Genomic DNA, 13671 nt, shown 5'->3' on the forward strand with positions numbered 1-13671 from the left:
TCTTCTGAGCTTCTAAGGTCAGTTTCTTTGAGGCAAGGGCCAGACCCTCCACCCTCCAATTTCTGACACCACCCGCCCCTCCCATAGTACTCTACATTTCTGCTGGGTTCAGTCATTCATTGCAACGGCACCCAGAGCTCACAGACAATGTTTACAATGATGTGGTTTAAAAAAGTTAACAGGCTACAATTCAGGATCAAAAATGCTTAAGACATAGTTCTTCCCTCCAAGTCTCTCAGCCATGCCCACTCTGATCCTTGACCTCTTGGCCACATGGAGCCTTGGTCTCCACCCTGCTCGTGCAATGTACTAGAGCTCTTTTAATATTGCTGATTAATACTCAGAGGGCACACCATTCCACCATAGACTTCAGCCTGAAGGCATTCAGCTCTACTTCCACATGTCAGCAAACCTAGTGTCCCAATTGAGTGCCGAGAGGCAACCCACTCAACAAGAGAGTCTCCTACCCCGAGGACTTACTCTCTGCTCTCTGCTGGCCAGGGAGCCCACCATTCCGTCTCTGGCTCTGGCTCCTGGTTCTGCTGTCACCCCTCCTTTGCTGCTTCTCTCTATCAGTTTTCTGTCCCTGGAGCAGTGCAGTCCAGAAATTTTGGATTCCAAAGGATAATCTCCACCCTTGACTCTTCTTTTTTATGCTAATGAAATCCCCGCTTCCTGCTTCTGAGATAGCTCATTTTATACCCAGAAGGATAACAAAATTGACCAACTCCCCACATTAGGTTTCCAAGTTTTTACCATCACAGTTATGGTTAAATAATCCTATCTGATTGATGGGATTTTAAAAATTGCATTCTCCAACGTTATGTAGATTCACTTAAAACTTTCTTTTCTCCCCCTAGATTTTCTTCCAAGCAAAATGAGAATTTTTCAGGCGAGGACAGCTTCTTTGGGGATGAAATATATACTGAGAGAGACTCGCCTTTTGTGTTGGAGGACAATGGAAGTGACCATTTAGTTCACATTCCAAGCCAAATAGTTAAGCCACAGACATTAATGATTAAATATGGAAATGCTCAGGCTCCTGAAGAAATGGCAAGTCTCACTTCTGGTAAGGAAATGAAAAGTCGGGGTTGAAATGTTTAAATAACCTCATCTCGTAACTGTAGGAAAGGAACAAATATATTAAGGCTGGTATCAACTCTGGGAAATATCACTGATATTCTTAACAAACTTAAGGTTTTTCTAGAAATTACAAATTACAAAATGTTGTATAGGAAGAGGCAGTATTGGGAACCTAAGAAAGAAAGAATAAAATGAACACTTCTTACTGGTTCATTCTGGTTTTACCCCTGGCTGAGTATTTGCCTCTCTACCCCAGATATGCTGACTCAGAATCTACATTACACACACACACACACACACACACACACACACACACACACACACACACACACACGTATATGTATTAATCCACCTGGGAATATGTAATAATCACCTAGGGATCTTGTTAAAACAGAGATTCTGCTCCGATCTGTCATGGGTGGAAATGCCAGTTTGCTGATTGAGGCCAAGCTGGAACAAACCAGTTCAAAGCCCAGCTGACAATTGTTTTTAAAGCTTGGCCCAGCTGGTACCCTAGAGTCTGTGCCTTCATGGGAAGATGTGCTTTGCTTTGGGGGTATCTGGAGAAGATAGCATATAAACTCCCTACCACCTACTACATTATATAGCTTAAAGAGAGTCAAGAATAACTTGTCAGGATGTCATGGTTTAAAACAATGTAATACAGAAATCTCTCCGCCTTTTCTTGTGTAATGTGGACATATCCAAGAGACGCCTGGGCCATTCCATCGATGCATTTAGAATCTTACACAGTGCTCATCTAACTAGAACCCCAATGGTTAGCATGATGTCAGGAGTATGATGAATGTATTTAAAATATGCAATGGTAAAGACAAAAAAAGGTCAAATTCATGCTATAACATTCATTCTTCACAGGTTCTCTTAATAATATTTCTTGTGTTCAACACACATTCCCCCATAACTATATTTTAGATGCAAATATTTAGACGTTTTTTTAGCATCCAAAGTTTCCATAGTAGAAAATAATCACAATTAAGAATAAAAAAAGGTAATAGTTAGCTGAAAAATAAGGACATCTTAGCTATAAAAAAGGTACTGCAGTAAAACTCTATGTATGTAGCATTACTTAAAACACTTTTTATTGTCATTTCGACAAAGTCCAAAGAAGAGAATTAAACCCTTGTTCTTTTTAGTGGACATTATTAATTAGAAGTATTCATTTTTATGAGATGAGCATTATAATCCTTCAGGCATAGGAATTTATTGCTTGATGTTTTAAAAAGAAGCAGAGAAGGTTTTTTGGCAGAGTGTGAGAACAATAAAATTGTCATTGTAATTGTTTTGTTAGATTGTTTGCTTTTGCTTCCAAAGTCTAGTAATTCCAAAGTGAGACCCTTCTAAGGAAAGCCAGATATGACTGGATTAAAAAACAAAACAAACAGAAGCTCATCTGTCTGGCCATCTTTAGTAACCATTGCCCAATAGTAAAGGAGAGACTTAATTTTTCTTTCAGATGTCTGGGAATCAAGATGATTCTCATAAGATATAATTTAGCTAAATAAATAATTGGGTATGACTCTCAGAGGAAAAAACGAAGTTAACTGTCCGTTGCCCTGACCCACCCAATTCCACCTGCAGTGGGTTGACGTGTGCTGGGTGTGCCATGGAGAAGCATGTCCGGGTGTGATGGTTTGGAAATGGTGAGAGTCTCAGGCCTGAGGAATGTTAGTTACATTTACATCTAGTATCCATTCTTACATATCTATTATCCTTGACAATGAATGTGAGTGTCTTACCATAAAGATCTGGGGGCATTTTGTGTTGTTCCTTTCTTTTGTATCATCTGCAGCCAGTTGCCAAGAACTGATGCACTTTCTGTACAAGGTGCTGGCTTTCTGGAGAGTCGATTGTGGTTCAGATATTTTATTCGGTCACTTGGAGAGGAGCTTTGATAAGTTCCAGATGTATTGCAAAAAATAAAAGGTCAATAACTTTCACAAGCACTTCCATATGCTGTGTTTATGTTACTCGTTTATAATGTAAGTCAAATGGCTGATGGCTGATCTTTCAGCCCTTGAACTGAGAGCCTTGAGGGAAAGTCAGGGATCTTAACCATGGAAGGAATGTATAAAGTTCCCAGAGTGCAGGAGCAGAGTTCACATACAGTACATCCACGGATAGTCTTCCAGTTATGTCCCTATTGATACCCCTACTCTTCCTCCTCCCTACCTGACAGAGTTTCCACAGTAATCTTCAAATCCATCACCTTTCCTGGCCTCTCCATTGCATAGCTCCAGTGACCCTATGGGACCGGGTAGAACTGCTCCCATGAATTTCCAAAGACTATATCTTTACGGGAGTAGAAAGTCCCATCCTTTTCCCTTGGAGCAGTTGGTAGTTTCGAACTACTCATTTAGCAGCTCTGGGTCCAATGCATAATCAATATGCCAGTCTAAAACACAACCTGTATCAGAATCACCCAGAAGTCCAAAGTAAGTAGAGTCCTAAGCCCTGCTCAGAATGGCTCCTACAGACCTTGAGGGTGAATGAAGAGGAGATAGCTACATTTGTAAGATCCATAGAAGATGCTTATATGGTTTCAGGTTTGAGAATTGTTATCTCACTGATTCTCAAAGGGTGTTCCCTGCTCCTGGAAACATATTAGAAATACAAAATCTGAGCTCCTACCTCACACCTTTTGCTTCAGAAATCTAGTGGGTGGGCATCAGCATTCTGGTTTTTATTAATCAACACAGGTGATTCTATCATAGGCTAAAGTTCAAAAATAATCCTACCACCTTGGTTTACCAAATTTTGTCTGTAATTCCAGTGGAATGGGAAGTCATTGGGCTCTGGTGTCACAGAACAGAAGTGTGATGCCCAAAAGGTACTGGGTGTTATAACCAGAGATATCATTTTATTTGGCTAATCAAAGAACACTTACCACCCATGGTTCTGTCCATCCAACCAATCAACATCTAGTCAAATGCCTTCAACATCTAAATACATAGGACTTTTACAAAGATAATATTCATTCATTTTGACTATAACATCTGTAATACAAAAGTTTCCTGAAAAATGCATAAAGCTTAGAATCGCTTACAACTATGTGTGAGTCCTAGGTTAAGTTTGGGTCAGCAAACCCGATGGCTAGATAACCCAATGGCTAGTCTAACATATAGCTAATATACTTTCAAGATGAAAAAGGGGCAGAGTAATTCACTATGAATGCTAATTGCTGATCCACACTTAGTCTAGGGCTCACACGTAGTTGTGAGCAGCTCCAAGATTTATGATAACTTCAACTGGTATTCTTTTTAATGAACTTCAACTGGTATTCCGTTAAATGAGAAGCAACACTTTCCCTTTCAGACTAGGATCGAGAGGTGCTCAAGGAAATGGTGTACATTTTTGTTTGGTTGTTTTGTTTCCTCTTCACGTTGATCTGATTCTGATCTATAAATCATCCTATAAAAACATCCTAGTATAATCTTTTACTTTAGACTAGTCATATTATCTTAGAACTAAAAGGGGATTTTAGGAGCTCACAAATTCAGCTGGGGCAATACAGCCTGGCCACACCAGAGGGGATTTTTTTGTTGTTTTGTGCAATGTCTGGCAACATCTTTGGTTGTTGCAACTGGAGGGTGCTACTGCCGCCTAGTAAGTAAACATTCTACAATGCACAAGACGGCCCCACCACCCAACAAAGTGCCAGGCTGGTCAAACGATCCATAGTGCTGAGGCTGATACACCCTGCTTCAGAAGACACTTCATGCTCCAGACCTGATAAAGCACACTTGAGACTCCCCTACCTGTCTATTGTTCTCCTATCACGCCTCCAGGATCCTGAGGACTCCCATATCTTACACCTTTTTTTCAATAAAAAGAGTCTCCAAAGACTTCTGGCAAGATGGCGGACTAGGCAAATAAGCTACCCTGATTTCTAGAACATGGATACAAGAAACCAAATAAAACCTCAGCAACCCTGGACCCCCGAGCTTACAAAGAAAGGATAAAGAAGTGGGTCTAATACTCACGAGAAAAGAACAAGGAGGCAAGTAGAAAGACAGCTAGCCTGACACAGCATGGCAACGATCAACTAGAGCAGTTTTTCTATCAAGACAGCAACCTAATCACCAACTCTGCTCACACAGGCCTGCACCAGTGCCCACAGTAATAGCTGGTGGACCAGCAAGGTCCAATCTTCTGCTTCTCCCCAACACTCTGCAGGGACCAGAAATACGATGGATGCACTACCCCTGTCATCCAAGGGCCCCTGATACCCGCTGTGCACAGCCTCGGGTCCACCTCCGGTTGAAGGCACACCCTTGTAGATCAGGTGCCAAGTACACACCACCCCCACTTTGGGCGGAACACATTTTCCATGTCTTAAGGCCAGCCAAATGGACATCGCCAAACTGGCCACCCAATCCCTGGCTGCCTGCTGAGCCATCAGGAACGCTCTCTAGGACCAGGTGTTCTACCTGCAGTTGCCCTCTGGGTTGGCATGAACTCCTTCTGGATCTAGGCACCATACCACCCATGGCCGCCTCAACCAGTAGAGGGCACCCACCTGTTCTGAGGGTGCTGCCCTGCCATTTCCTCCATCTATGGAAGTGCCATGCACATGCAGCCCACCCTCCTTTTTTTCGTCTTTTTTTCCTTCCCTATGTTTATTTTTTTCTTCTTGTTATTTCTATTTGTCTCACTCCTTTCTTCTTTTTACTTTATTTTCTTCCCCCATGGATAGTATTTGCTTTTGTCTGCCTTTTCTTTATTCTTCCTCTCTTTTATCTTCATTTTCTTTTCGGTTTTCCTTTTATTGTTCATTGTTTTCCCCCTTTTCTTCCTTTTCCTTATTTGCTATATTATTTGTTGTTATTCCCCTTGTTTTTCTTCTGCGCTTTCTCATGGAAGCTATGGTGCTTACACTGCCCATCCACATGTGCACCTCTTTCAGTGCCACTCACTGGGTGAGGGCCACCACCTAGTCCTGAACCACTTGATTAATAATAGACAACGGCCATTACCAGCCTAACCGGCCACCAACTGTGCAACATAAGCAGTGAACAGGGAACAGTGCAAGCATCCCCATTCTCTATCATTGATCACACTCACCAGAGCACGACTACGTTAGCAAGTAGAGTGTAGCACACTGTTCTTGCTTGACCAGATTAAACTTTTTAAAAACACAATATAAGATCACCAATGAATACAAATACAATACCACCACAATTTCTCAAATAACTACAGTTCACAAAAAAAAAATAAACAAGACAAACTCAACAAAAGACCAAAGTGCAGAGCCAGGAAGCCTTTCTCAGAGAGACACGTTCTTGGCACTCCCTGATAAGGAACTAAGATGATTAAAATTTAGGTGCCTTCAATCGACTGACGGAAAATGCAGCAAGAAGGGAAAGAGAAAAAGAAAAAAACCCTTTATCAGAATTTAGGAAAACACTGAACAGCCTGGAAAAGTAAATGAAAAATTAGAAACCATGCCCAAACAGCAATAGAAATTTAGAAGAGAAACACTAAACACTCAGGGAGAGATAATATAAAGAAAGAGTGAAAGTAGAACTGAATTAATGAAAAAACAAAAAGACTGAATGTGTGAGCTTGAAGGAAAATCTCTCGCAATGCAGTAGATCGTTTAATACAGCTCTTCTGCCATAGCCCTGTGTCCTCGCACCAAATGACCTTGGCTTTCCTTGTGCATCTGGATAAGAAGTTGGGGGGAGAGACTTGATAGGATGATGACTCATCTGTGAGTTGTTAAAAGTTCGTTGTTATTCCCATCCTGCTTAAAATGACCATCTCAGAAGCCGCGGTGGGGGATCTCACTACCAGCAAGAGAGACGAGTGTGTCCTGCTTCACCGGAACTTGGGGCTTGGTAAGGGAAAGAGCACGCAGAAGTAAACGTTTTATTCCGAGGTGGTTACTTGGGTTATTGTAACCTGTAGTGGCTGAAAGGAATGTTAAAAATTACATATTGCAGCTGAGGAAACAAAAGCTGCCCCTAGTGTGCCCTGATGTCAAATCTAGACTGATTAAGAAATGTATGCTTGGTAAGGGGCCAGGGCCTACTGGGTCTACCCTGTCTGACTCCCAAGGCCATGTCCACATAAACGGAGACGCAGTCCGAGGATGGAGAAGGGAAGATTAAATCTGGGTATATGCAGAGACTAAGGGTTGTGTGCTGGTCTGACTGCACTGTCGTTGTGGAATGTTTGTCCTATCTGGTACTGTAAGATAGGCCTACATGTGTGATGGGAATTTATATGATTTCTATGTGGCCAGAGTGTTTGTAAGCCTACCTTTTGCTTATCTTTGATTGGATATGCTAAAAGGGAGTTTCGGAATTGCCCAGAAGGAACAGGCTGTCTTGTAAGTCTGAAGCCTGTGTAGAGTTGGAGGATTAGATGGAAGCCTAGGCTGTAGCCATAACTTCTGAGAGAACAAATGGTTTACATTTGAAGGGAAGCCCTGCAGAGGCAGGGTGGGGGTGGGGAGGCAGAGAACACGAGACAGCAAACTGTTGGGCTTTTTGAGTTTTGAGCAAGCAGTTTGTCATTGGATGTATCTATGCAAGGAAAATCTGTGCCCATCTAGAAGTGAAAGTTAAAGGGAACGAATGGGCATACAGCCTGGTGTGTTTGTTGTGGCAATCACCTGGGTCCACTTGGATGTAAGAGTGGGGTCGGGAAGAGGTGGGTGAGCACTGAAGATATGAGTTGTGTGGACACTTTCCATTAGCATCTGTTGACTTACTCCACCCAGGTGAAAGAGAAGAGGAAGAACTAGCTAGTCTGAAATTAAAGACTTCTGTAAATCCTGAGCCTACAGGCATTAACCTAGCCCAAGAAGGATAGAGCTGATGAGAATGAGAGGGAGCCAGTTGATCTGAAATGCTGGAAAATGTGTGTGGACCCCCAAGCTTGCAGCTGGCACCTAATTAGCCTAGTGTGAAGGTTAAGGGCTGACATGAACAGAACCCAAACAAATGAAGAGAGATGTTTGTCGCTGAGCTGGAGTCAATGGGTGCAATTTGATGGCTGGCTTTGTACTGGGCTTTGCTCATGAATGCAGATGGCCACAGTCCCAACCAGAAATAAAGATTGTTCACAGTAAGACACATGCTTGTCTCCTCAGAGTACAGGGTTGAACCGATTGGGCAATTTATAAATTGGGTATCTAACATGGGAGAAAGTGTATGTATGAAGTGTTTGGCTTAAAAGCTTTCATGGGTGTGCTCACCATAAAATGATTAAACATTTGAAAGTGAAGTCTTCATGTTTGAAAAGGACAATGGCCACAAATGTCAGGGGGTTGGACTGTAATGCAGTGAATTATTTAATATGACTCTTCTAGCCCTAGTCTTAGACATTCCCAGTAAATGTAAACATTTATTTTCCTGATGTGTCTGGAGAGAACGGTAGGGGAAATGCTGATTGGATTATAATTCGTCAGTAAGTAGTTAACAGAGGTCATTGTGTTTGCCATCCCTGCCATCCTGCTGAGTATACACTTGGGGAGGGGAGAGGATGGCGGTCTGGCCACCGGCAACAGAGATGAGCCAGGAGGGGTGGATGCCCTTTGGAACCTGAGATCCCTGCATATTGACCTTTTTGATCCAGGAAACAGCTTTGACACCAGGGGAGTGGCAGAGGAGTATCAACCACAGAACCAGGAGCCAGAGCATGAGCTAGAGTGGTGGAATTCTCAGTCCACCGAGCAAGTAAACCTACCTCAGTGCTTTGGGGTAGGAAGTTGGCTTTTGTACTGGGGTGGTGCCTCTAAGTACTTAATTAGGAACGCTGGCTTGCTGACCTATGAAATTGGAGCTGAGTGCCCCCAGTTCAGACTTACAGCAGAGTAGCATGTCCTCTGGATACTTATTGGCAGCCCTAAAAAAGCTGTATTACATTGCTAGGGCAGAGGCAAGGCTAAGGGACTGAGAGCCAGAGAGAGGCTTACCTGTGGCCACAGCAGAGACTATCCTGTCTGGATAATTGTATCCTGAGTATTTCTTTCCTGAATTGTAACCTGTTAACTTCCCTCAAGGGGGAAAAAAAACCCCATAAAAATATAATTGTGAGCATCATCGGTGAGTTCTGTGGTTCTTGGTTATCTATCCAAGCTACAAGAGTAGAGTACTATGGGAGGGCAGTTTGTGGAAAGATAGGGTAAAAAGGGATGGAGGGTGGAGGTCTGTCTAAATTCTGCCTTGTGGCAATAAGCCTTGGGAGGTCAAATGTGGCCCCACGCCATTTCCTGAACTTTCCAAACTAATCTGGTAGCGGAACAATCTGGGAAAACAAAACAACAAGAGCAACAAACTAAGAAGTATATGGGGTACCACCAAGAAGAATAACTTACACATGATAAGAATTCAAGAACAGGAGAAGAAACGCAAAGAAAAAATAAAGACACAAACAAAAAAAATCGCAGAAATTTTTCCAAGATGTATTGAAAGAAATTTTCTGTGATGTTGTGGAAAATGAAAAGATATGCATTCAAAGCCTTCAACAAACCACAAAAAATGATAGACTCCCAAAGAAAATCACCCAGACATCTCTAGGGAAGTAAAATCAAATGTATATTTATATTGAGGAAACGGCTTACAGGGTTGTAGAAGCAAGCCAGTTGAATCCTAGCAGGTTCCAAATTCATGGGTCAGGTGTTAAGCGGAAAACTCCTCCTGACTTGAGTGGCTTTGCCGGCTGATGCAGCCGTGACGGGCAGGAAGACCTCAGGCTGGTGTCAACAGAGAAGGATGAATCCATGGTCAGGACTCAGACTCGTGACTGGAGAGTGAATGAATCTAAGGTCCTCGGGTCAGATGGCAGGTTGCTGATGATTGCTGCCAGGATCAGCCGGCATTATGGCAGACTCTTGGCCCAACTCCAAAGAACTGGAGGACAATGATCCAGATTCAGGATCGAGACCCAGATAAAAGCAAGCAAGCTTTTCCAGTGTCCATTTATCTAGGGATTAAGCCATATCCCGAAGGAAGCTTCCTTTCGATTGCACCAGGGCTGTGACCTGAATAAGGAGACTCCATGCCACCCAATTATTCTACTCACGTCAGATTGAGTACTCACAGCAAATCCTGTTATAGAGCTGATTAACTATTGCACATCCCATAATCAAACGTTCCAAAACCAAAGACAGAAGCCTGAGGCAGCTTTGGAAAAATGAAAAATTACCTACAAAAGTGAAGCAGAACGACTTAGATCTGATTTCCCAACAGAAACCAGACAGACAAGAAAGCAATGGGATGATACATATAAAACTCAGGGGGAGGGGGCTGGGGGGGTGTTCCTACCATGAATAATACACCCAACAGAGTTGTCCCTCAAATACAAGGGCAAAATGACGTTTCCAGGAAAGCAGAAATAAAGAGAATTTGTGAAAGAAATACTAAAAGGAGTTCTTCAGAGAGAATACGAACCACAGTAGACAATCATCTCTGATTAACCCATGTAACATCACCCAGAAACTAAAGTAAAATAAACATACAAGAGCAAAAATAAGGAACCCAAGACACCAATTTGTACATAAGAACTGCCACAATGCAAAAAGAGAACAGACAGAGTATTCTCTGAACTTCCAAATGAAGAGGAAAGTAAGACGATTTTAGGACCGTATCCACCAAGCTCCCTACGAGCTGCTCTCAAGTCAATTCTGATTCACGGTCACCCTTTGGGAAGGGGTCGAGCTGCCCCTGTGGGTTTCCAAGACTGTAACTCTTTATAGCAGGAGAAAGTCGTAGCTTTCCCCCAGGGAGCATTTGGGGTTTCAAACTGCTGACCTTGCAGTTAGCAGCCCAACTTGTAACGACTGTGCCACCAGCGCTCCATTATAGGGTTTTAAACATGAGGAAAAATAATAAACTACAGGGTCACCTCAAAGAAAAATAATAAACCTTATCAAAAACAAAACAAAAATCATAAAGATTTAGTAGACACGAAAACAATAACAACAAAAGATGTGAAAAGAAATTCATAAACAAAACCATTGAAAATACCAAGTGCAAAGGATTAAATGCAAGAGCAGGAGAATAATCTTAAAAAGCAGAACCCATCATTAAGCTGTCTACAAGAGATGCACTTTAAACAAAAAAATTTAAAAAAAGAATAAAAATAAAATGATGGATATATATATATATATTTTAAAGATGAGTGGTAAATACTAATTTCTGATAAAATAGACTTTAAGGGAAAAATTAATATAAGAGAAAAGGAGGGACTATCTGATTAAATAATTAATTGAACAAAGAAAACATAGCCATAATAAATATCCATTCACCCAGTGAAAGACAACTGAAATACATAAATGAAATTTTAACAGAATTGAGGAGAGACTAGACAACTCCATAATAAACCTCAAAACAAACTCACTGCCATCAAGTCAATGCCAACTCAGAGTGACCGTACAGGGCAGGGTAAAATTGCTCCTATAGTTTTTGAAACTAACTTTTCACGAGAATAGAAAGCCCGCAACAATAGGAGACCTTACTACACCATTTTTTATGAAGGACAGAATAATAAGAAAGAAATTCAACAAAGACAAAAGAACTATAGGACCTTTGTGCTGTTGCCCTCCTAGACATACACAGGACACTTTAGTCAATAGCAGCACAAAATACATTCTTTTCCAAAATATATGCAATGTTCTCCAGAAGAAATCATATGTTAAGCCACAAAGAAAATCTCAATAAACTTCAAAGATGAATTTACTACAAATCATGCTTTCAGATCACATGCTATAAAATTAAAAATCAAGACTAGGAATTAAAAAAATCAAGAATAGGATGATTGGGGAGGAGGGTGGATTCGAATAAATGGAAACTGAAAAATAACCCTGCTTAAACAAAACCCTGCTGATTCCAAAGGCTCAAGTAGAAAGCTATTGCTTTGAGAATGATGAGGGCAACAAATGTTCAAATGTGCTTGACACAATGGATGGATGCATGCATTGTGATAAGAGTTGCATGAGCCCCAATAAAATGTTTTGAAAACCCAAAAAGCTACAGTGTAATAAAAGAAATTTTAAAGTTGCTTGAATCAAGTGAGAATGAAAATACAACATACCAAGATCTTTACGGCACAGCTAAAGCACTGCTTCTGGGCAATTTATAGCACCATCACATGCCCACATGTGAAGAAGAAAGACCCACAGTCAACACCTTCACCCAACATCTCCAATAAATAGGAAGTGAACCACAAAAATAAACATACAGTCATCAGAGTGAAAGAAATAATAAAGATTAGAGCACAAATAAACAATAAAAAAAATCCCAGAAAAATCATAGAAAAGGCCAAAAAAACTAGACGTTGGTTCTTCGAAAGGATTAATAAAAATAAAAAACCACTGACCAGTCTAAAAAAAGAAAGGGATAAGATGCTAATAACATAAAAAAGGAATGAAATGGGTGAGTTCACAATAGAACAAGCTGGGCGGGGGTGGGCAGGGACAAAATCAGAACAGTATGAGGACTGTACTCTAACAAATTTGAAAACCTAAAAGAAATGAATAATTTTTTAGAAACACACTACCTAACTAAATGAGCACAGGCTATGGTACAGTATTTAACAGAACCCATAAGAAAAGAAGAACTTAGCAGGCCATAAGAAATCCCCAACGACAACACAGTTGTAGCCTAGATAGTTTCTTTGCAAATCTTACCAAGCATTCATACACGAATTCTTCTCAAACTATTCCAAAATATAGAAAAATATAAAAAGTTTTCCCAACTTCATTTTATGAAGAGAGCATAGCCCTGATACCAAACCCAAGCAGATGCTTGTAATGAAGGGAATTATAATCCAATATCCCTCAAGAACATAGGCAATGCAAAAATTATCAGCACAACCATAGTCAATAGAATCCAAGAATATATATAAAAAAGTAATATACATCATGACCAAGTGGGATTCAAATCAGTCAAGTAAGGATTGTTGAACATTAGAATATCAATCAACACAATCCATCCCTTAGTAAAACAAAGAATAAGGACCACATGATCACATTGATCAACACAGAAAAGATAGTTGATAAAATCCAACACCCATTCCTGATTATTTATCTATCTATTGCAAAATAAAAGTTAAATGGTTCAACATATTTAAGGGCATATGTAAAAAATCCAATGGCCAATATTAGTCTCAATAAAGAGAAACTGAAAGAATTCCCCTTGCAAATGGAAATCAGATAAGACCAGCCTTTATTGCTGTGATAAACAGCATGGGAGGTGGACAGATTTCACCTCCTTTGGCTTCCCTATTGTTGCTAGGCAAAAGTCAGACATGTCTCCACACTGCATCCTATTCTGACACCAACCATTCCACCCATGCCACTCTATATCTATTCTGGGTTCAATAATTCATTACAATGGCCACACAGAACTCTCAGACAGTACTCACAAATAAAGGGATTTATTAGAGAAGTTAATTGGTTACAAGTCAGTATAAGCAAAGAGGATGCAGTCCTGAGTCTCTCAGCCACATGGTCCCTTGGCCTTTTACCTCCATGGTCCAGGAAGCCAGTCTGCCTGTCATTCGGTCCCACAGTTTCATAGTCTTGGGACATATGAGGAGCAGGTACCCCATAGTCTCAGC

The 13671-nt window shown here is 41.0% G+C and overlaps 1 protein-coding gene across 1 annotated transcript in view; it reads left to right on the forward strand.

Annotated features, from left to right (window-relative positions):
* The window catches only part of COL6A5 (collagen type VI alpha 5 chain), a 149102-nt gene that overhangs the window by 106250 nt on the left and 29181 nt on the right, over positions 1 to 13671 (forward strand). The window contains exon 33 of the mRNA XM_045297696.1: positions 861 to 1069. Within this exon, the coding sequence (XP_045153631.1) occupies positions 861 to 1069 (209 nt within the window). The remainder of the gene's footprint in view (positions 1 to 860; positions 1070 to 13671) is intronic.

Source organism: Echinops telfairi, unplaced genomic scaffold (assembly GCF_000313985.2).
Source record: "Echinops telfairi isolate 266 unplaced genomic scaffold, ASM31398v2 ScPeMD7_7420;HRSCAF=8458, whole genome shotgun sequence".
Lineage (NCBI taxonomy): Eukaryota > Metazoa > Chordata > Mammalia > Afrosoricida > Tenrecidae > Echinops > Echinops telfairi.